At 39.5% G+C, this 23039-nt stretch overlaps 2 protein-coding genes across 2 annotated transcripts; one reads left to right on the plus strand and one right to left on the minus strand.

The window, feature by feature from the left end:
* Window positions 1-920: 920 nt before the first annotated feature.
* eif2d (eukaryotic translation initiation factor 2D) lies at window positions 921-11166 on the minus strand. The gene is made up of 15 exons (XM_041945022.1): window positions 10941-11166; window positions 9892-10082; window positions 9709-9792; window positions 9524-9614; window positions 9334-9441; window positions 8428-8690; window positions 8024-8141; window positions 7888-7933; window positions 7689-7795; window positions 7426-7578; window positions 5043-5132; window positions 4629-4724; window positions 3043-3163; window positions 2435-2609; window positions 921-2326 (listed from the first exon to the last, which is right to left on the minus strand). The coding sequence occupies exons 1-15, from the start codon at window positions 10994-10996 to the stop codon at window positions 2256-2258; spliced, it is 1770 nt and encodes a 589-aa protein (XP_041800956.1). The 5' UTR covers window positions 10997-11166; the 3' UTR covers window positions 921-2255.
* A 1210-nt stretch (window positions 11167-12376) lies between these two features.
* LOC121612261 (MAP kinase-activated protein kinase 2-like) lies at window positions 12377-22929 on the plus strand. The gene is made up of 10 exons (XM_041945023.1): window positions 12377-12904; window positions 15704-15843; window positions 16649-16713; window positions 18975-19054; window positions 19518-19644; window positions 20096-20171; window positions 20315-20439; window positions 21403-21488; window positions 21580-21660; window positions 21883-22929. The coding sequence occupies exons 1-10, from the start codon at window positions 12680-12682 to the stop codon at window positions 22021-22023; spliced, it is 1146 nt and encodes a 381-aa protein (XP_041800957.1). The 5' UTR covers window positions 12377-12679; the 3' UTR covers window positions 22024-22929.
* Window positions 22930-23039: the final 110 nt, after the last annotated feature.

Raw genomic sequence — 23039 nt, forward strand, 5'->3', positions numbered from 1 at the left:
TCTCACACACACACACAGACATGCAACAGCTTTCTTTCCTTTTCTTTGGTCCCCTCCCTTCTCACTCTCTTTCCCCCTAAACACAAGTTACTACCTACGTATAATCAAATAATGTATCAAGAATAACTATCAATAATCATTGTTGTTATCAGTATTATTGCTGAGGATGGTAGTGGTATTCAAGTTTTTGTCTCCTTTTAAGAGGTTTATTTTCATCGTGAAATTTCCAGTGACGTTGTTGTTATAATAATAATAATAATAATAATAATAATAATAATAATAATAATAATAATAATAATAATAATAATAATAATAATAATAACAACAACAACAACAATAATAATAATAATAATAATACATCAATTTAAACACATATACCTATGGCACATTATATCCATACTCAGACTGTTTTCTTCTTTCTTCTTCTATTTATGAAATCAATACTAACCATCAAACCACCTGCAAGCCCTGCCTTATTCACAATATCAAATCAAGTGAAGAACTTTGTAGATTTACAACTCTTAGGAGGGTGCCTGATTCAAGTCAAGCGGAAATTCCATGCTCCACCCACCCATTGCTCTCTGATAAGAGATATCTTCTATTTTGTCATAAGGATATGGCATACTCCACATACTACATGTGCAAGTCTACATTTACATCCCCCATGTACAGTAACTACATAATTTCTTTCTTCTAACAGTTGACCAATGTTTGTCTTATTTTGTTAAGGTCTTATACAGGTGTTCTGTTTCCTCTTTCTCTCTGATCTTCTGTTTTATAATTTCCTAAAGCCTCATTTGAAACTCTGCATATTACGGTTACCTTGGTGGAAACCTAATAAAAAAAAGTTTGGACAAAAAAAAAAAAAAGGATTTTGATATGTCCTCTTCACGACCAGTGACAATTACGCCCTCGGGTGTACAGGATATGGACAAAATTATAAATAAATCTTGATTGCCTTCAGGGAAACAACAGAGGTATAAATTCCATCTTTACCACTAAAATATCTTCATCAAAAACACAACAAACATGATAAAGCTCATATGCAGATGGAACACTAGATTGGTCACCACCAAGAACTGACCTCAACATATCTGAGGTTGCGTAATTGCACACAGCCTTGGTTGACAAGTTAAAGTTGAGTCTGTTGCTAAAAAAATAAAAAAAAGACCCTGACAAAAACAACCAAAATCAAATGACGAATAACAGCAAAATATGTGAGGAGTTTGAAAGAACTTACCACTGAGAAATTCTAAATTTCCTTTGGTGTGGTGACCTACCCAGCGTGAAATCCTGCAGCTTTTAACTTTAAGAAACACCGTACAAAATGCTGGCTTTTTTAAAAAAAAGAAAACTGCTGTCACCCCTCATTGCATCCACGTTTTCCACAAATCATGGAACATCTTACCTTATCACCAACACAAGGCCACTAATCCTCAACTGTTTCAGCTGAGCTTTGTGTTGCTAATGTGGACATACCGGTTAAGAATTGCTTATGGAGGTTCCCTTTGGCCTGTTAAGGCACAGAGGAAGAACCAAAATGTTCCTGGTTTGCATCCAGCTGGGGAGTCATTTCCTGTTTCCAAAAAAATACTCATAAAAAAAGAATTACTGTATGTAAAACTATGCTTTCTTCAAAACTCAAAACCATTTCATCCACGAGCAAATAACATTCAGTGAAATGTTAAAAGCTGAACGCTGAATACAGTCGATCAACAGCTGATACAAGGAGAGAAGAGTGCACCATTTGATTTTGAAATAGATTCAGGTTGTTAAAACTTGATTTCCTTTGCAACAAAAAATGTGCTGAAGACATCAAGTCTACATTAAAGAGAGAAATTAAGTGAAATCCTCTAACAAACACTGGAACGTGACGTGATGTAACGTGTTCGTTTATGCGGAAACTTTCCTCTAAAATGCTTTTACTGCTGAAAAATAATCAACTTTTTTGGACATGCCATTAAATGTTTGATCACTTCCACTGATTTTTTAAATTTGATCCTTTTGAATATCTAAACCTGAAAGAGTTTTCTTCATTGGAAACAAATGTGTGGTGAAACAATACTGGCAAAGTTGCTGATCAAATCAGTATCTGTACTCTCGATGAACTCAGAGAGACAAATCAGATAAGTTTTAGTCATCAACCTTGAGAAAATGACAGTCTATTAACTTTATTACACGAACTGCTGTTATTGTGTTCACATCAGGAAATCAGCTTTAAAGACAGTAAATGGTTGGCGTAGCGGGTTCAAACGCTACTTCTTCTTGCCGCCTTTTGGAGCTTTGTCTAATCCTTGGATGTACTTGCGAGGAATTTGATAGTGATCTGAAATTGAAACAAAAGCTTAGACAAACTGAATTTATTTGTACAAACAAAACTATTCAACTACTGACATAAATTGTAAGATAATTCAAGTATTATTGAGTTCCAAACCTAGCAGCAGATTGCCAACTTGATGAATCTGGTTGCCTTGGATCTGGACCAGCACTTTGTCCTTGGACCCAGGAATGGGCTGCAAGACGGAGCTAGCCTGGACTCTATGCTGCAAAACAGTGGCCACGACTGTAGGGTCCAAACCATACACTTCCAGATTCTTTATCAGAGTCACCTGTAGGGAACATATGGAAACAATAAGAGCTAGAACAATAAATAACACAGGCTGATAGTTGTGCTGATTATTTTACTGACACTGACACATTTGTATCATATACAGTACTGTTTATGTTGGCAGATAAGATACCGCAGTACATGACCCCAGTAAAATATCCCACTCAGCACATGCTCAGCCAATTTATCATTTTCATATCTGTATGACTGTGGGGATTGATCAGTCCGCTACTTTGGTCCGGAGTGGAAAATCTCTCAACAACTAGTAAATGGACTCGGACTCTGTAATCAGAGAATAAATCCCTCATCGTCAACATTAGGTTGACATTTGTGGTTATGAGTGAAATTGACCGTTTTTAATCAGTTTCTATTGTTATCAGTATCAGTAGAAAGAATTTTGAAGAAAACCTCTACAGCAGTTTATGGGCTGTTACCTTCTTATTGGAGCCTCGAGAAGCCACAGAGATGTCTATGGGCTCAATGTGGCCCTTCTTTTTTATAGGTGCTTGTCCAGGGAATACGACTTGATAGCATTCCTGCATCCGGCCCATCGTCCTGTGAAAATACGATGCCATTGTTTCAACTACACCAACAGTTAGATGATGGAAAGATGGAGGCTGATGGTGATACTGTTGGGTAAGGTCAGCTGACCTATCCATCTGTCTGTCAAACATGGTAATGTACAGCATATGATCACCAAAAACTCCATGTTAAATAAAGCTGTATTTATACTTTGTTCGTTCACTTCCTCATAAAGAGCAAGGAGGAGAAGTTTTAAATGAAATTGGTCTGCTAGATCAAAAAACAGAAATTTGTCTCACATGACTGAAAAGAAAAAGATCACAGAGCCTTTGCTCATTTTGCTCCTCTATCAACAATCTATACTGGCCAAGCTGACCAATCACAGTTCTTGTGGTCTCCATGTCAAATTCTTTGAAGGAAAAACTAGAACATTGATAAAATTACCCTTAAAAATAAACAAGTCAATGCTAATCATGAATCCTGAACTCCCGACGAAATCATTCAAATAGATGGCGACCTTCAATTCTTAATAAGTCCCAGGGATGAAAAAGCAATGCGAGGAAGGTCTTTGCTTTTATGTGATTTTCCATTAGTCACTAAAGGGAAATTGATTTTACTTGAGGCAAAACATACTAAAAACATTACGGACTTATGGATCTTGTTTTTTATGGCAGCAGTTACTAACCAGATGTTGTGAGTACCTCTCGATTCCACTGGCATGGCTCGATGACGTTGTGTCGATGCGGTTTTGTTCTTCCCTCCACATGGTTTCTCAACCCACCATTAGCGTTTCAGAAATTGTCTTCTCTGTTTGTTGACTCTGATTTTGTTGATTTGGTCGTTTATCCTCGATGTTTGTGCTTCTATCATGGGTAAGTGAACTACGTAATTACATGCTTTTCTTTTCGGCCTGTTTCTGCGATTGGGAGTCTGCACAGGGCGTTTTATTTTGAAAACTGACCAGATTCTCTATGCCATTCACGTCCGGCTCGATCTGCTCTGTACAGCTTCTTTGAGCGGCTTCTGCCAACTATGGGCCAGGCATGTATTTAAAGCTGGGCTGAGCAGAGAGCCACTTCTGGAGCAAGCTGTGGTGCATGCTGGAATGTGACGTAACAGCGCCTGGTGGAATCAAGGCGCCAGACTTCAGAGCAGTAGCACTGTTGTTACAGATCAGATTTGTACTGCAGGTTTGCATTAGGATGATTATTTTATCCTGTCTTCATCCTGCAATGATGATGCTGACAGCCTCGACCTGCCCACATTACAGTGCATTCACATGCTGACTCATGTTGGTATAATGGATCTTGCAACTAATTATTATTTTCAATTCATTTTTTCGTCATCAAATATGATGCTTTAAAATTCCACAGTATGCATGTACAATATATACAGCATGTTCTCTAATTATGGCCTGTTTAGGGAGTGCCAATTCTCCAAATCTGATACGACTACAGGGTGTAAGCATGAGTGAGGGTATGCAACATTTATGTTTTACCTGCTAAAGAGGTCATCCCACTTGAGAGACTCTACCTCCTGGTACTCTGATTTCTCCAGCAAGCAGTCACACAGAGTGGGGTTTATGGTCACGAAACTGTGACGGGAAGAAAAGCACAGGAAACATTTTGGACAGTTACAACAACATCACATGGCATGAGGTCAGCTCTATATTTGTTCAGTGGTCATTAAGGCTGCCAATTTCACAAATGCATGTAGAAACTAGTTGTTATATTCAAACCGAGCTCTGTGCCGTCAGTGTTGTTCCATTACAGAGGCTCTTCCTCCTCATACATCGCATGAAATGGAATATACTCTGGTGGCGGTAACAATAACAGTGGGCTCTGACATGCCTTGTTTCAAACACTCTACAGCACAGCAATTTCCTCTTCAGGAATTTTAAACATCTACTTACTTCTTATTATTTTCATCTACCAGTTCATTCTTCTTCACATAGTCTGTGACTATTTTTCTCACTTCAGCGGGCTGCAGGATTGTTCCTTTTCTGTGGAGGCACCAAAGTACACAAAAATATAAAGAGTAAATGTGCATACGAAAGAAGTGTGTCAATACTGATTAAGAAAAGAAAAGGTACAATTGGCAAAGAAACTACAGTTATTAATTTATTTTTTGTATTTAAGGTTATTTATCTTTATAGGGACAAGTATATATCATGCAGCATTCATAGCCTACGTAAGCCTGTCCCTTGATGGACTTTTAAAATACACACAGCTAAAAAGTAAATACATACCAGGACAAACAAATTCCAAAACATGGGCATAACTTTTTAAGGGCCCCTTCCAGAAATACACACACACAAAAAGAATACTCTGCTTGGAATAATTGTTGGAATCTGATGTATTTTTTCCATAAAATCCAGAATCTATGAATAAGGAAATAAGTTTCATTTCAAAAATGTAACACCTGGACACAAGATGTCTCTTACTTGGCTGGAAAGTCCATTTTTGAGTAGAGGGGGACTAGTTCTGAAAATGTGAATGGGTAACATAAGAAGCATATAAAAGGAAATTATCTGTCCAGCTGTGTTCAGTAAGGCAGTTTTGTAAATACAACCCTGATTCCAAAAAATATGGGACGCTGTGCAAAACATAAATAAAACAGAATGTGATAACTTGCTAATCCTTTTTTTTGACACGCACTCAATTGAAAACAATACAAAGACAATATAATTAGTGTTTTATCACATCGGCTTCAGCCTTTTTTGTAAATATCTGGTTATTCTGAACTTGATGCAGCAACATGTTTCAAACAAAAAGGACAGGAGCAACAAAAGACTGGGAAAGTTGTGGAATGCTCCAAAAACACCTGTTTGGATCATTCCACAGGTGAACAGGTTCATTGGTAACAGGTGATAGTGAGAGAGATTCACCATTTTGTGAAAAACTACCTGACTGCATTAGTTTTTGCAAGCTGTGAAGTGAATAATCCATATCCCACCAACAATAACCCACACATGCTCTCTTCCACATTTTGGCAAATATGTAAATAGCATACATGGGACATACAATTAATTTGTAATTACACATCCTTCCTTTCAGCTATGTATGTCTTATTCTCAGGTAGTTCTTTATTTCTTGCATGAACGTGCAATACAAATAAGGCTTATTATCATTCTAGGTCTTCAGTGTGTGTGTGTGTATGTGGGTGTGCGCGTTTCTGTGTGCGTCAAGGGACAGTCCTCATGTGGTGGAAGAGACCGAAGCATATGGAATTGTATTCACACGCCCTTGCAATAAAAACAGACTCTTAGACCAGCTGCTTGTCCATGACCACAAACTAAAGTCGTACATCATTCTTTAAGCAGTTCTTAGAATGCAGTGATGGATTTAAGCATTCAAGATACACAACACAACTCATGTTTACGGCTCCCTGTAACTAATAACGGTGATTTTTTTTTTTTTCAAAGAAAACATGGCTTCACAGAAATGAGAGAAAGTACACTGGTGATTCCAACTTTCTCTGAGAGAAGCACACGTACGGAGCTGCTCAGGGGACACTCTGACCGTTAAAAGTGATCGTTGAGGAATGAAGTCATATAACAAGCAAGAATGGAGAAATGTTACTTTCCAACTTTCATCAATTATTCCTCAGTTCCAAAACCTTTACTGAGTGTTGTTAAAAGAAAAGGTGATGTAACAGAGCAGTAAACATGCCAATGCACAAACTTTTTGAGAACATGCTGCAGTCATCAAATTCAGAATGAGTGTATATTTCCAAAAAACAATTAAGTTCATCAGTTTGATCATAAAATATCTTGTCTTTGTTGATAAGGATGGAAAAATGGCCTCGTATAACTGTGTTGTGGCCTCAAAGATTTGCACAATAGGTGTTTCTTCCCTGACATTTTGACTCATCACAGGCTGGATTTCTATCCAAATGTATCCAAAATTTTAACCAAATTTCCTGAAAATCGTCCAGAGCGCAAAATTTCAAATAACAAACTCTGACGTTTCTCCCGTTGCTCCGAGGCAGCTCTGGCAGAGGATTGTGGATCAGAATAGCCAGAAAAGCATACTGGGTTGCACACTGCAAAATGCGAATGGATGCAGGAGGACATCCTGGTATTTTTGCCATACTGTATTTGACTTTGTATTTGGACATACTTCTCCTTACAGCGAGGTCAGAGGTCGGAGTCAGGTACAGAGCAGCTCAATGCCACATGTGAGGAAACCGGATATTTGTGGCTGCCTGCCGACACACAAGCTACAAAACTCTCCCTCCTATGTATGAACCTTGCATCAAGAGTCCGGGTAAGGAAAACACACAGTCACACACACCTCTTGTTTGTGTCCAGAAAGAGAGGCTCCAGTCGAGCTGACACAGAGTACAGAGTTGTGATTTCAGGAGGATGGTACGGAGTTTCTTCCCCTCCTTCCTGCACCGCAGCTGCTTCAACACCTGTCCCTTCAGGAACAGTGAAGGAATGCAGTCTATGAAGTGTAATAAAGAGGAAAAGCAAAGGGCTTGTCAATCTCAATGATGGACTGAGCGTTTGGATTTCAGCGAGGAATTTCTTTAAGTTAGGCAGAGCTTGGCTCACTCTTGATTTTTCCAGTCCACCTCCACAATGCTCTCCACACCCTTGGTCAGTTCTTTCACACGCACAAGGTTATACTGCTGCTGCATGGCCTGTAGAAACTTGGACAACTGTTGGATAAAACAGTGAATAAATGTTTACTTATGGAGTTCAAAATGTGTTTTGTATGTGTAAAATGTCACATTCTGGACATCTAATATACCTTTTTATAGCTTGATTTCTTGATATCAAGCTGCTTTCCACTTGGGCTGAAAACATACATATACATACATTTAAATAAAAACTCAATAAAAATGTATTACTCCTCGGCACTTCTTAAAAGGTGAACTGCACTTTACCAGCAGGAGAACATGTGGTTGCGGAGAAATGTGCTGGTCAGTAGAGGGAGCTCTGACTTCTTCACCTTGCACTTGAGAGCGTGGAGGAAACACTGCAGCAGCAGGGCGTCCATGATCTCTGTGAAAGCAGGGTTTGTGCTGGGTCACATCCTTTTCTCTCTGAACATCCTCCCATATTGCCAGATCAGAATATCTTATTCTCCACTTGTGTTGACAAATCAGCCATATGGTCACAAAAGTAACCCAGCGAGCCCTCAAGCCAAACCCTGCAACCATTTAGCCGTGAATGCTTCAATTTGATTTGAATCCAGGATAACGGCTCTTATGAGGCTGACAGCTTGAAACAGTTGTTTTTTAAATGACATTTTATGAAATATAACGGGAAATGTGACTAAATGTGATACCTTGTGGCATTTTCTGGTCATCCTGGTTGCCCTCCTCTTCCTCATTGTCCTTTTGACCCTTCTCCTGCTCGGCCAGACTCAGCTCCTCAATACCACAGCATGCTTGATTTGGCACGGTTTCAGTGGGACTCTGCTCCTCCTCAGCAAACTTCTCAACCTCTTCCTCTTCCTCCTCATTGACCTCACATGCCTTCCCATTAACCCCTTGTCCTTCAGTTTCTGCATCCGGTAAAGATGGGGGACCTGTCTTGTCTCCAAAAGCCCTAAACCAGAGCATAAAAACTTGGGCAAGATTTACACGACTATAGGGCTGTGCAGGGAATTAAGTAAATGTAATTAAATTTTGGCTACAGCTATTTATTATTATTATTTCCACTTCCAGAGCACCATCTTTTAATTTGAGATAATTTATTTTACAGCCAATTAGGTATAATAAAAAAATGGAAGGATGATTTTTATCAATACTGTGAGCTCAATAATTAAGGAATTAAATTCAATCACTGAGAGATACATAGACTGATACAACTCTCATGTCTGTTTTAAAACAACATGTTGTGGTTTCACAGGGAGCTATGTGCAGGACTGCTTCTTGGTGGGACTCCTTAAAAATTTGGTGCCACTGGAATGCACTACATAGGCAATTTGACATCACACTTAGTATGAATAGTAGGTTCTTCTAACTAATGATCTTCAGAGTTGCTGGTTGATGATTTTTTTTTAACCTTTGGACTGAGTCTGACTCGCCGTTTCCTTCTGTTTCTAGTCATAATAACAGGACAAACATAGAGCTGTATCAATCCTTTCATCTAATTCTGGGCAAGAAAACACTGAACTATCCCTGTAAACAAAATCATTCATTCACAAAAATGCAGGATTGAAATCAGTAGAAAGATGGGAGCCACTCACCAGAGATTATCCATGTATGTGTGGAGAACACACACTCCTCTCCCTTTCAGTCCCAAACTGTGCATCTCTGCACTGGACACTGCAGCAGTGCCAACTGCAACAGGAGCCCTGCAATCCAGAGGAACGTTGTCACGCCAAATCTGTGTGGGACCTGTCAGAAGTCTTTCCCAAATCCTTTATCATAACTTACCTGTTGTTCACTAATGTTACAGCACAGCAGTCGCCCTGTTTCACATCTGGGAGACCAACTGACGGCACCACCACACCTGGCAGCATCAGATCTTTGGGGAAACAAAGTATATTTTACTCAATATCAATCTAAATGAACAGTATTAAACATCTGCTCAAGTCTAGATCTTAGAAAAAGAAGCATACCTGCCCCTCCAATTAACTTCTGAAGCACAGGAGGCCATGTCTCGAATGCTGGCAGGAGAGCAGGGTAGCGCCAAAGCACATATACTGAAAAATATAACAATGGACAGCTAAAATAAATTTCTGCGCTTAAAAGATCTGACGGTACTTTATCCACTCAAAATAACTAAATACTCAGCTTTTTACCTGTAGGATAGAGTCTTTTCTCTAGTTCAAAGAACAGAGGATTTTTGTGAAGAACATAAAGCGTCACAGCATCTCCCTTGTGTGCGTAAATCTTCACTACATTTAATTCGTCTTTGTTGGGGACCAGCTCAGACAGCTCATCAGCAGACAGTGAAGGAAATGCTGTGGATATGTCAGCTTTGAGCTTTCGTCTAAAGGTAAGAACAAAAACACGAGTCTCAATCATTGGCTCATGCAAGTAATAACTGCTGCCACAGATACAGTCCATATTTTTACAGACGCAATATTCTGAATACTTTCATTTTAACATAAATCATACTTAACTCAGACTTAACAACATACTTGACTGCTTCACTGATTACAATTATTGATTATTGACTGTAATGTCTCAACTATGGTTTTCTAAGACACTAGAAAATTTCAACTGAAATTCCATTATAATTGGGCATTTTATCTGAGACTGGGGAATGGTTGACATATATTCCATCTCAATGCACTGAAAATTGCAGGCGTTTACACACCCAGTCAGGGTGACCACACATTAATCAACAGGGCTGAGCTACATATTAACCCCAAATCACTCTTCATAACCCTGGAATGGCTAGAGACTGACATGTTCAAATGAAACTAAAATTTTGAGAGGAAATCTTATATTAAATTACAGCTTGAACAAAAATTCCCAAGATAATAATTCACAGTGCTAACTAAATATTCACATGACCGGCTCATAATCATCTGATTTAATAAACTCAGTTCAGGCTCAGAGATTTAATCCAAATTCAGAACAATTAACAACAACTAATAAACAACTGACATTTAATCTGAATCGACATAGTTTCATGGACAAACATGAATCTTAACTCTAGTTTTGACTTATTCCATAGGGTCAGGTCTTAGGTCAATATTCCTGGCGGCATTTCGATATGTTCAAAGTTGAAATTATTTTTAAATAAAGAACTGAACAAATAAAATGACATAAAGTCGCTAGGAATAAATGGCGACTGGTAAAAGTCTGTGTGGAGCTGGCGACAGCCGCAGCACTGACTCACCTGTCTGATCCTTTGATTGCGGTGTTGGATTTGACACGAAACGGTCTGGAAAACATCTTCTCGGGAAATAAACGACTACAACGATGACTTCAGTATATCCGCTTTTAGGATATTGTAACTGTTTTCATTTTATCACCACATACACTCTTGAACGCCTCTGTACCGGCGAAATAGCCTATTATAGTTTTTATATTTCCTTTGCAGTAATCAGCTGTTCCTCGTTGGGTATGATGGTCCGACATATATTTACCTCCGACGTGAAACTGCACCGCGGCAACGCCATGCATCTTTAGTTCCGCAGGACGAACGCCGCACATGGATGTATAATGAGAGGGGGAAAATAGTTAATTTGTTTTACCTGTCAGTAATAGCGTTATATCGCCATTCCAGGGCAGGGTGCATATACTGGAAAAAACTACAGGCGAACATTAGAATTGTCCGCTACGTTGTAGAAATGCTTCAACCACACTTAGGTAGTTGAGTTAAGCACTTTATTATCCTTCAAGGACACTGTTGTTTTCTAGATAAGAGACAGCCTCATTTTTTGTTCACTTCATTATTCACTTTGTCATGCTAACTTCATTATTCCATGAAAAACAGCTGATATAATTATCCGTCATGCATAGAGAAAAAATGTCCCTGCTCCTTGCTGAGTTCTTGTTAATTGAGTCAAAAAAAAAAAAAAAAATTAAACAACAGTCAAGATCATAGCTAGCAAAGAGAGTGACAGAGAAAAATGTATATTTGACTCCTACTACTTGACCTCAAAATCCATTCTCCCTTCTTTCAGATGAAATATCCCTGTCACAGAACCTGCCCAGGACGACCACAGGTTGACCAATCAGCAATGGAAGAGTAATGTTACTGCAACTGATGATTCAACATAGTCCTGATTCAATGTAATTCTGTGGTTTATCAATAAACTGTATGGAACCACATAGCTAGCATTATGATAGTCAGCGAGGGTTGGGCGGTATGATGGTATGTATTGTGCGACAGTAGAAATGTCTCCACTGGTAGAGATTTGGAAATACTGTTTCCACCGCGGGAGCTATCCTTAAGCCATATTTACACACTGTCATTCACAGTACATTCACTACTGCCCTGCTCCACAGGTGGTGGCGATAATACACATCATTTGGAACCTTAAAGCTTCCACGTAGACAGAAAGTCAGTTTCACTGTTTTGACTACTCAGTGATATAGACTGTCACCAAGACATAAAATGACACATATCGTGAAAGAAGTTTTTGTCCATAAAGCCCACCCCTACCTCAAACCAGCGGGTGAAGAAGTAAAGGTGGGTTTACACTTGGGTGCCCCCCACCCTCCTTTCCCCAGTCACGCCCCTGTTGGACCGTTGAGCGATGCTGCTTTCACGTCCACCATTTCAGTCCGGAAGTTTGGTCATTTGTTTATCTTTTGACGTTTACAGATTCTCCGTGTAATCATGTGCATTAACGGTGATATCACACGGTATGAACGCTAGCCTGAAGTTGTTTAACTGAGAGCCTGTCAAGAATCACAGCTGAAAGTGGATTTCCTGGGCAAGTCACCGGCACAGCTGCCTGTGGGTGACTTTTGAGTGAGAGCTGTTTAGCTGTCCTGGCTAGCGGTGGGCTAATATCGTACAAGGACAAAATGAGCTAGGTGTTAGCTGAGACAGTTAACTCTTCGCAGTGAGAAGACGTGAAACTCACCTGTTGGACAGTTAGCGCTCATGTGTTGGCGATAGTTAACATGTCGAATCAGCACCAGCCGGCTTTCCCGATCCAACAGCAGCCCAATCTGAACTCTGCTCCTCTCACACAGTGCTTTGTGAAACCTTTTAACAATCCTCTTCAAATCAAAAGGAATGTGATAACAGACGATTACAGTGTGACCAGTCAGGTGCTCGGGATGGGGATAAATGGCAGAGTGCTGGAAATATTCCACAAAGAGAGTGGAGAAAAGTATGCACTGAAGGTAAACATATCATTATATTACTCTTAACTGGTTTTGTTGTGACTGTTTCTTGAATTGTACAACAATATACTAGAAAAACTTGTGTAAAATTGATAAATATATCGAGATAATTGACGCCGTCGGCCCAGAAATAGACACATTTTTCGCTTATTTTCTGGGTTTTAGACGCTTAAGTTGAAATAGTCCTATAGTGTCGGGGAATGAACTCATCACCACTATATGGGGTTCTTGTCAGTAAAGACAGCAGAACACGTATTTCTGCTAGATTATGCTAGTGATAGATATTAGTATTGCTTTGGACATGGAGTAAAAACACGTGTTTGACTTCACTCAGATGGATCTTATTGTATGATGCTTTCAGGATGTGTCAGACCTCCTCTGGCAAGTGCAATTGCCTTTGCACAATCTTGCACAAGATGCAGACAACACTAGAAATAACCATACACATGTCAAAATAGCAGCAGGTCTGTCTGATTTTGACCTATTTAATGAAAAACCATTAGGACCATGAATTGTTCCTCCTGAAAGGCGTTTCTTTTGTCTGTGTTGATTTTGTAAACATTGCGTCAAGGCAGAATCTATGGTGGATTAAATTATTGACTGTCACCCTGGTTTGTGCGCTTTCTACGAGATTACAAAGACTTTAACCTGACTATAACCTGCATTTAAAGTGTTCGCATTAACAGAACAGCTTTGCATTTGGTTAAGTTAATACACACGTACCCAGCATTTCCATAACTTCCTGGGACCTGTCTTGCTCCACTTGTTATCTTTATTTCTGCAGTAAAACAAAGACTATTATTGATTTGTGTGGAGTAAACAGAGTCAAAGCCTGGCTGCTAACAGCCTCTGAGCACTGACATCTGTCTTTTAATGTTCTCAGAATCAGTCAAAGAAACTTTAGTCTGTGCTGGCCAATATATCAAGCTAAGCTCTGAGCTGAAAGTTAACAGATGCCTGTCTCTTATCTTTGATTGGACAGAATCTGCCTCCCACATGCTGCTTCCTCTTTTCTCTCCTCAGGATGGTGTGTTCCCCTTTAAGCCTCTGTCTCAGCCAGTATAAAGAGAGAAATGATTATATTACTTCACTGCATTCTTCTGGGATCAATTAGTCACTCGTAAGGCATGTGTAATGCATATCCAACTATAGAGTACCTGGTCTGATTGGTGCCCTTGAAGTGACAGGCAGTATTTAGACTTGGAGCCGAGCCATGCAAGAGTTCAAGAGGTGGGGTCACTGTTAGCATTAGATGTGAGTTATAGATGTTTTCTGAAACCTGTAATCTTTTGGCCTTTAGGTGGTCATACACAACAGATGGATTTGTCAGGGTCTAGTTTCTGATCCAGGGTTTCTAATTTACATATTGTCCAGTGTCTCTGGCCTCTGGCCTCTGACCTGCCATGTTAAAGAGTCTGTTTTGAAAGAAGAGTGTTGACTTTTCCAATCCAAATGCTGCCAGCCAGAAAGAGAGAGGGGGACATGCCTGTGTCTAAAAGTAGCCCCATGCGAAAGGCATGAGATGACTGAGAGATTATGACGTCTGGTGTGGTACAGCAGGACAAGGTGTCACGCAGACACACTCTCAGCTGACAGTGAAGGTGTTCTGAGAAGTGCAAGTGACGGATCTCTTTCCTGAACGTAGTATGTCTATGTGATTATTCGAGTGTGTTTTCTTCAGGTTATTGTATCCGAGCCATGTACTGTGTAGAGTTCAGCTGATAATTTTATTTGATGAAAATCTCTCTCTCTCTCTCTCTCTCTCTCTCTCGCTCTCTCTCTCTCTCTCTCTCACACACACACACACACACACACAGACACACACACACACACACACATTGTAGCAGCAGTATAAGGGCTTATAGTGTTTTTATTGAGAAGAAAAACACTTAAATTAGTGTGTTAGTTATGACCAGTGCATTTTTTTTGTATCAGTTTTTCCATATTTACGGGCTCAGTCTGTCTTAATGTGACCAGACCAAAAGTACCAGAAGCGCCATCACCCACAGCATAAATGTCTATTTTAACTTCCAGTTACAGATGGCTTCGTAGTCTGATTCTTCGAACATCTGAAAACTTCCTCTCCTTCCTCACTCACCCTGTCAGATCTAAAGTGCATCTCAGAAATGAGGGAACATTTTGTCAGGATATAAAGTGTGTGAGACAGACTAATAAAGTCAAGCTTATGTTTGTCTCTGAACGTACCACAGTAAATCATACTTTGAAGTCTTCTGAAGGAGACAGACTAAAAAGACTGTGAAATTACGTTGTGAAAATATCCCCGGAGTCCAACTGAAAGGTTTCTGCAGTTATTTTTCTGTAATATTTTTAGCAGGGTTAACAGTATTTAAATTGTTCTACATAACAAAACTGTCTAACCCACAACAGCTAAATTTGAAGCAGAGCTGGCAGGCTAATAGACTACACTGCCTACTGAGATGGTAATGATTGGCAAAGACAACAATTCTTTTTATTATCGATTAATTAATCAAAGACACAGCTCGGTTTGCAACGAAGGCAAAGCGTTCTTGCCCTAAAACTCACCTCTAGTGGTAAACTGCTGGAGCCCCACAAATGCTTTTTAAACAAACATCAGAGCAATGATGTTGTCAGCGTTGCCATTACTCTGAGTCACTATCTTGTTCTTTTTTTATGTTATGTTTTTTATGTTTTACTCAGCTGAATTTGGCAATAGTATGAACCTATTAAACCCAGAGCAGGTTGACAGTGCATGACTGCATTTGAAAATGCAACCTCGTCCTGCTTTCTGACTTCATTCCTCGGCTGTTTGTGTCTCAGATGCTGCAGGATTGTCCAGAGGCCAGACGGGAGGTGGAGCTCCATTGGAGGGTGTCACCTTGCCCCCACATTGTACCCATCATAGATGTTTATGAAAATCTCTACCAGGGCAGGAAGTGTCTCCTCATCGTGATGGAGTGGTGTGTTCTTCTGCAGGCACTGAGACACACACACACACACACACACACACACACACGAACACACACACAATTAGAGCTAACAACATATTTATGGGCTTAAAAAATGATATCATATGAAGACAAATGAGCATTTCCTTCCCGGGATGAGTGTACATCTCTGAATGGCCTCTTGCAGTTGTGACTTCTTTAAGGTGGAGCCATCTTTCTTTGCTCACCAAATGTAGTTTCCTGAACACGTCAGGGCAAAAAAGCAGGCAGAGGCTGCTTTGTCTATAAAATAATAAGACAAGCGTCTACTTGATGTCGTCAGCCACTTCATGTGTTCCCAGCGATGGATATGATGCGATGAATGTGATGTCATAATTGAATAATCCTGCGTGTGAACAATAGACACTAGGACAGGTGATAGTATTTAGTATTTATTTAGTATGAATGTTTATGGTTATAACATGCTTTGATTAAGAGCTACTTCCTGTGCCTAAAGAGCTAATTGGCAGTTTGTTCTGTCAAGGAACGTTATTTAAACTTTTTTTGCCATAGCAAGTAGAAAAAAAAAAAAAAAACGTTGTCATTTACAGTATTTTAACTAAACGATTTGTTTTGTACACTGAGAGGTTCAGCACTGACTTGATGGTGGTGTAATAGTATGATGATATAGTATTTGAAGTCTTCTGTCTCTGCTGCCACATTTGTTACCTTCTCAGGTGAACCAGGAGAAAACTGAAAGAATGAACAGACTTTAATGCCCTTACAGACTCGTCACATTGTACTTCTGTCCATTGTGCTGTTTTTGTTTGATTTTCAGCATGGATGGAGGCGAATTATTCAGTCATATCCAAGACAGAGGGAATCATGCATTTACAGAAAGAGGTAAAGGGATTATTAGTTCCAAAGAAAATTAAAGTTACAATGCTTAAGATTTTGACCTTGGTGGATTTGGCACATTTGTGCTTACTGGTGGTAATAACAAGCTTGGTTTAATACCCAGTGGTATTCTGGGGTCAGTAAAGCCTCCTTGTTTACAGTGCAGCCAGACAAATTGCATTATTTATACCTGATCTGCTGACAAAAAAAAGCCCCAAAAAGACTTTTGTGTTGCTTTGTGGTCACGTTTTTGATCGCTTTGAATGATCGTAGTCTTTGCTAACCGTACTAACAAATGTGCAGTGTTTCCTGTGACTGTCTCACTATAAAAGTCAGGCCCGCTTCATCAGTTGGGAGCTGAAGTTAAAGCAGCAGCAGCAGGAAATGCTTTGTTAATGAAAACGATGACAAAATATGTTCGTCAACGACCTTTTTTTTTCCCCCATGGCTAAGACGAGACGAAGACAGCACAGCACCAGTGTTATACACTGCAGTGAATGTTTGTGTGTGTGCTTGTCGGTCAGTGTCGCAAGTGTTGGTTATTTGCGGGATTACGACCAAGGGGCTGAAAAATGAAGTCAACGTGGACGTGCCAATAACTGCAGTTCCTGGCTCCAAAAGCAAGTCAATCCCCGTAGACCCTCATACGTATCTAAAATGCCCAACTTTACAGCAGAAATAACAGAAACGCTTTTGGTCTCTATAGTTAATTTGTGGGTGAACTGTTGTATAACTCACTTGTTTAAATTATATTAAGGCTTCATAATTATGGGCATGGCCACTTTGAGTGACAGATAGCCACTGGGTTTCAGTCAGCAGGCTTCATTTGGCCTGTCTCACATCCACCCATGCTCCACCTCTTTGCCCATTTGCCCCTGCCAAGATAGTGACAGCCAGAGCCACTGTCACTGAGCTCCACTGGCTCTTCAGAAACCTGTGGGTGACCTCATGGACACTATGTCCATGGTTTATACAATCTGTGGTACTGATGTGAAACTGTAGCAGGGCAAACTGTGAGGGAAACACTGACCTGGGCTTCATTTTAAAACTAATGAGCTAACTAGCAGCCAGCAATCATAAACAACAGCCTAGTTTGCAGCTAACACCTGAGCAGCTAACTTTGAACTTACGTATTTTGCCATGTTTTTGGTGACATTAAAATGATGTGTGTTTATTTGTCCTTCACATTACCATCAAAATGAATTTGGTGTGATTTGACATCTAAAATGAACCTGAATTCATTCCTTAAATCGATACCACCGGACCAATAGACCAGACACTTGGTGCAAAGCTGCATTCTCAATCATCCGACCTTTGTTTTTCATCAGATAGCAACAAGATACAATTTTATGTGAAATAAGTTTGGCTAAAATGACAAAAATATTGCTTTTGGCTTGGCTAGATTGACTGAAATGTTTGATATAATATGATGACTAAAAGACTAAAATATCAACAGCTTTCCTTGACTAAAATAAGACTAAAATGTCCAGACTTTCAGTCAACTTAATTTAAAAAAACACAAAATAAGGGTTGACTAAATATGATAAAAACTTAAAAGGACATTTGACTCAGGACTATGACTAAACAAATAGTGGCTGACTAAATCAGCACTAGTTCTGAATGGCTGTAGGAGAGTAAACAGTAAGCTTCATTGACAGCAGTGATATCAGTGAGGTAAAATTACTAGTGGATAAATTGATCATCAGGAAATTCACTGCCATTTTTTTAAATAATCGATTGTTTCAGTCATCGGAATCAAAAATAACCAAAATTCTCTGCTTCCAGCTGCTCAAATGTATTTGCTGTTGTCATTTGTCGTATTTAAGTGATTATTTTTAGAGTTTTTCTCTGTCGTTTGGACATTACAAGCAATCTGAATACATAACCTTGTGCTCTGGAAAATTACATTGAGCATTTTCACTATTTCGTGACATTTTCTAGACACAACAACTTACTGATTAATCACTCGTTCAAGATGAATTGATTATACAAATAATTGTTAGTTGCAGCCATAAAAAAGTGGATTATAGGAATGCGTTGTTTACAGCGAATTCTTTGTGCATGTAGAAGCAATTTGAACCTTGCATGAGACTGATGGACTCTGCCTCTAACTGCTGTAGAGAGAGTTGATAACATAATATCAATACATTGAATGGCTGTTCCTGAAAAAAATGCCAACCACAAAGGAAAATCTAAAGCATTATATCTTACCTATCATAATCTGCATCTTTCTGTTTCAACTCCATTATGTCCATTTCATTTCTCAGAGGCCTCTGACATCATGAAAAGTATCGGAGAAGCAATACATTTCTTGCATACCATCAACATTGCTCACAGAGACATCAAGGTAACGCCTCACTGTATATATTTGAGACAACATTTGCAACAATGGACAGTGAAATGTGCTCTCATGCGCAGGTTTTGCTTACAACTTCATACACCGTGCACGTCAGATACCCCAGATTTAATGCCAAGTACCACAACCGGGAGAAAACAAGAAATATAAAACTAAAGTCCACCAGGCTTGTGTACATATGAAAATCAACTTGTTAACTTCTGCAGAGTAAGCAAACAATGAGTGGCTACTGAAATAGGCAGATTGTTATTGGAGGTGAAAGACAAAAATGAACATTTTTGACTCAGTTTGTGAATGTTATTGTTTCATATGGACGAAAGACATAGATAAACATTATTTTGAAATAGACGGCGCATTTGTTGAAGTTGGCTGTTTATGCTTGTCTTGTGGTTGGTGAGCAGTTATCTGGATTCTGTTCTCCAGATGTCTTGATCGCTGTTGCTTTCTCTTTCAGCCAGAGAACCTGCTTTACACCTCCAAAAGGCCGGACGCCCTCCTCAAGCTGACAGATTTTGGGTTTGCCAAAGAAATCACCACATTAAACTCTTTAGCAACACCCTGTTTTACCCCCTACTATGTTGGTAAGACCACACAACATGCGATCTAGTAATTCTGTCAGGCTGGAGATACCTAGGCTGGACCGGCTCATTAGCAGGATAATACCAGCTCTATGTATTTTTGTATCTACAAGAGAGATTTTTTTGGACTCTTGTTTGCTTGTATTGCTTGTTAATTACCAGAGTTTGAATCATCATATTTTTGCCACGTGCTTCTGTAAACTCAGCTCGACAGCTCTTTTTGTTGAGTGCTTTCCCTGAGGCGGTTTAACGTAAAATCTGCAGGTGGTCTGCCTCCTGTAGAAAGTGGCTATGTTGCATGTTAATGTGCAATGTTAATGGCCTGTTCTGTTTGTCTTTTTTTTTTTTTGCACTAATCTGTCTTTTATTTTGAATTCTCGAAAGCATGAAATGTGAAACAGAAGTGATTGCTTCAGATCTCCAATTTATATAATTTCTCTTGACATTGTGGCAGCTCCAGAAGTTCTTGGTCCAGAGAAATATGACCGATCCTGTGACATGTGGTCTCTGGGTGTCATTATGTATATCCTGTAAGTCACTCAGTGCAGTGCATTTTTAGCAGTTTCATTATTTCCATCTTTCAATGATGGATGATTGGCCTCTACAAATTGCTGTGGCCTCTAGTGATATGATCCCTCTCGTCATCAAGCATTCTTTTCTGTCTTACACACAGACTTTGCGGATATCCTCCCTTCTTCTCACATCACGGTCTGGCAATATCCCCAGGAATGAAAAGACGGATCCTTAATGGACAGTATGAGTTCCCGAACCCTGAGTGGTCCGACGTGTCTGAGGAAGGTGAGATGTGTAAATTGAAATAGACGTTTTGTCAGATTGCAGATTTGTAAGTTAAACGCTGCTTCTCTTTACTCTATGTTTTAGTTTCCATGCGCGCTCATTCACTAGAATTAAGTCTAATGTGTTTCTTCTGGGACGATGCACCACACATTTTTCTTGTAAATTACTTACACACTATAAATATTGTGAACACAAAGCATGCCCTCCTTTCAGCAACTCAGAGTAGTAATATTCTGTGACTTCAACATGAAAGAACAGCAGCAAAGCATTAGCAGTGCTAAATCACACTCTTCTTTATGCGTTGTTTTGCATTGCTGAAGTGTTCTGATTTCAGGGTTTTTATTTAACTTTCATGTAAATGTTGCTCAGGAAAATTGAGATGATAACATTTGGAAGCAAGAACTGTCCGACATAATTGCAGCTACTGTAATGACCGTCAAAGATATGTCTCATGTTAGTGGGAGACACATGAAAGAAGTTTAAAAAAACAAAGGTTGGGGCGCTGTGTGAAACATAATTAAAACAGAATGTGATAATTTGTTAATCCTTTCTGACAAATACTTAATTGAAAACAGTACAAAGACAATATATTTTATGTTTTAACTCATCAGCGTCATTGATTTTTTAATTATCTGCTTATTCTTAATTTGATGCAGCAACACGTTTCAAACATGTTGCGACAGGAGCAACAAAACACTGGGAAAGATGTGGAACGCTCCAAAAACACCTGTTTGGAACATTCCACAGGTAAACAGGTTGATTGGTGACAGGTGATAGTATCATGATTGGGTCTAAAAGGAGCATCGTGGAAAGGCTCAATCGTTCACAAGCGAGGATGGTGCGAGGTTCACCACTTTGTGAACACATGATTGTATGAAGGATGTTCCTACATGGGTGTTTCACACAGCGTTCTAGCTTTTTTAGAACTGGGGTTCTAAATTGAATGCTGATTTCTCATTTCAGCCAAACAGCTGATCTGCCACTTACTGAAAACTGAGCCCACCCAGAGAATGAGTATCACCGAGTTCATAAACCATCCCTGGATTAATGTAAGCTGAATCTGTTTGAGCAACTGTTGGTTTTGAAAGATGTGAGATTTGGTGAACACTTCCACACATCAATATTCTCCAACCACTGCAGCAGTCAGTCGAGGTCCCACAAACGCCTCTTCATACCAGCCGCGTGCTGCACGAGGAACAAGATGTTTGGGAGAAGGTTAAAGTAAGTGTTGGTGCTGTTCATATGACTCACTTGATTTGTTTTTCACCATTGACAAATGAGGAGTGGGTTGAGCATGAGTTTGCTTTTGACAATATTATGCCATTATGCATACCAGACTGTCACTTAAATCTGTATGATTTTAGCTTAAAACTGGATGTGAGTCGTGTGCCTATTGTTTTTATTGTGGTTGTGTTTGATGATTATTTGCATTGCAATTATTAGGAGGAAATGACAAACGCTCTGCAAACGATGAGAGTGGACTACGATCAAATTAAAATCAAAACTATTGAAGACTCAACAAATCCTCTGCTGTTGAAGAGAAGAAAGAAAAGTAAAAACTCAGCCACACAACCTCCAGGCTAGTGAAGTGAAGACTTTGTAAGAGGTATTCAGTTTCACACAGACACACACACTCAAGTGCAGAATGCAGAAAAAAGCTTTCAAGGAGAGCTTTCGGGAAGTCGTTCATCGTAAGTGTGTTTTTTTTAGCAGTTCTTTCTGTTAACCTCAAATACTTCTGGGTAAATGTGCTTTAAGGACTTTGAAACACTTTCTATGCATTGAAAAGTATTCTGTATGTGTACTAAGATACATCTACTGTATGTGTTTCTTTGATGCTGCTGTGAGTCATTTTAGTGAGCTTTCAGCTTACGGACTGTTTTTAGGTTTCTGTTCTCAGTTTTGAAAGCAGTTTAGGCAGACTTTTTGTTTTGTGGATGTTGTTAAGGAAGCTTGCCAGCATAATGTTTTGTTTTCTATTGAACGCTCATTATCAGAAACCACAACTTTTGTTGTGTATCCAGTTGGGATGTCAGAAGTATTTCTCCTTGCCACAATTTAGGAGTTTTCCTGCCATGCTGTGGTAGAGCAGTATCTAAAACTTACTTATCATGTGTAGCAATAATCATATTTGCTATGCCTATGAGACGGGTGATAATTGCATTTGACTGAGGAAACTGTGCTGCTAACTGGTCTCTTCATCCTTCTGTAGCATTCATTGTCTCTGTGCATGCAGTCTGCTGTGTGAAAGTCGTGGAAGGAAAAGTGGATGGCAGCTTTTAGATCAATGCAGTAGTGACGACATGTTATCCTCTCTGTCTTTCGCTCTGGATTAATTCTCTTGATATTCTCTGTGGATTTGCGTGTTTCTATATCTGTAGGCCGATCACCGTTAACGTGCTTTGAAATTGTGTGCCAAGTGAAGTGAAACAGAGTGAATGGGTGACTGCAAAAGGGATTAAAACCACTGTGGTTCTTTTGTAGTTTTCACTTTGGATAAAAGCCCTTCACTTTGCCATCGGCACCACTGCAATTGTCACACAGATCTCTTTCCTCCATCACAAGTGTGTTTGCCATGGAAGTGACAGAATGTGTTTGCA

This window comes from Chelmon rostratus, chromosome 10 (genome assembly GCF_017976325.1).
Source record: "Chelmon rostratus isolate fCheRos1 chromosome 10, fCheRos1.pri, whole genome shotgun sequence".
NCBI lineage: Eukaryota > Metazoa > Chordata > Actinopteri > Chaetodontiformes > Chaetodontidae > Chelmon > Chelmon rostratus.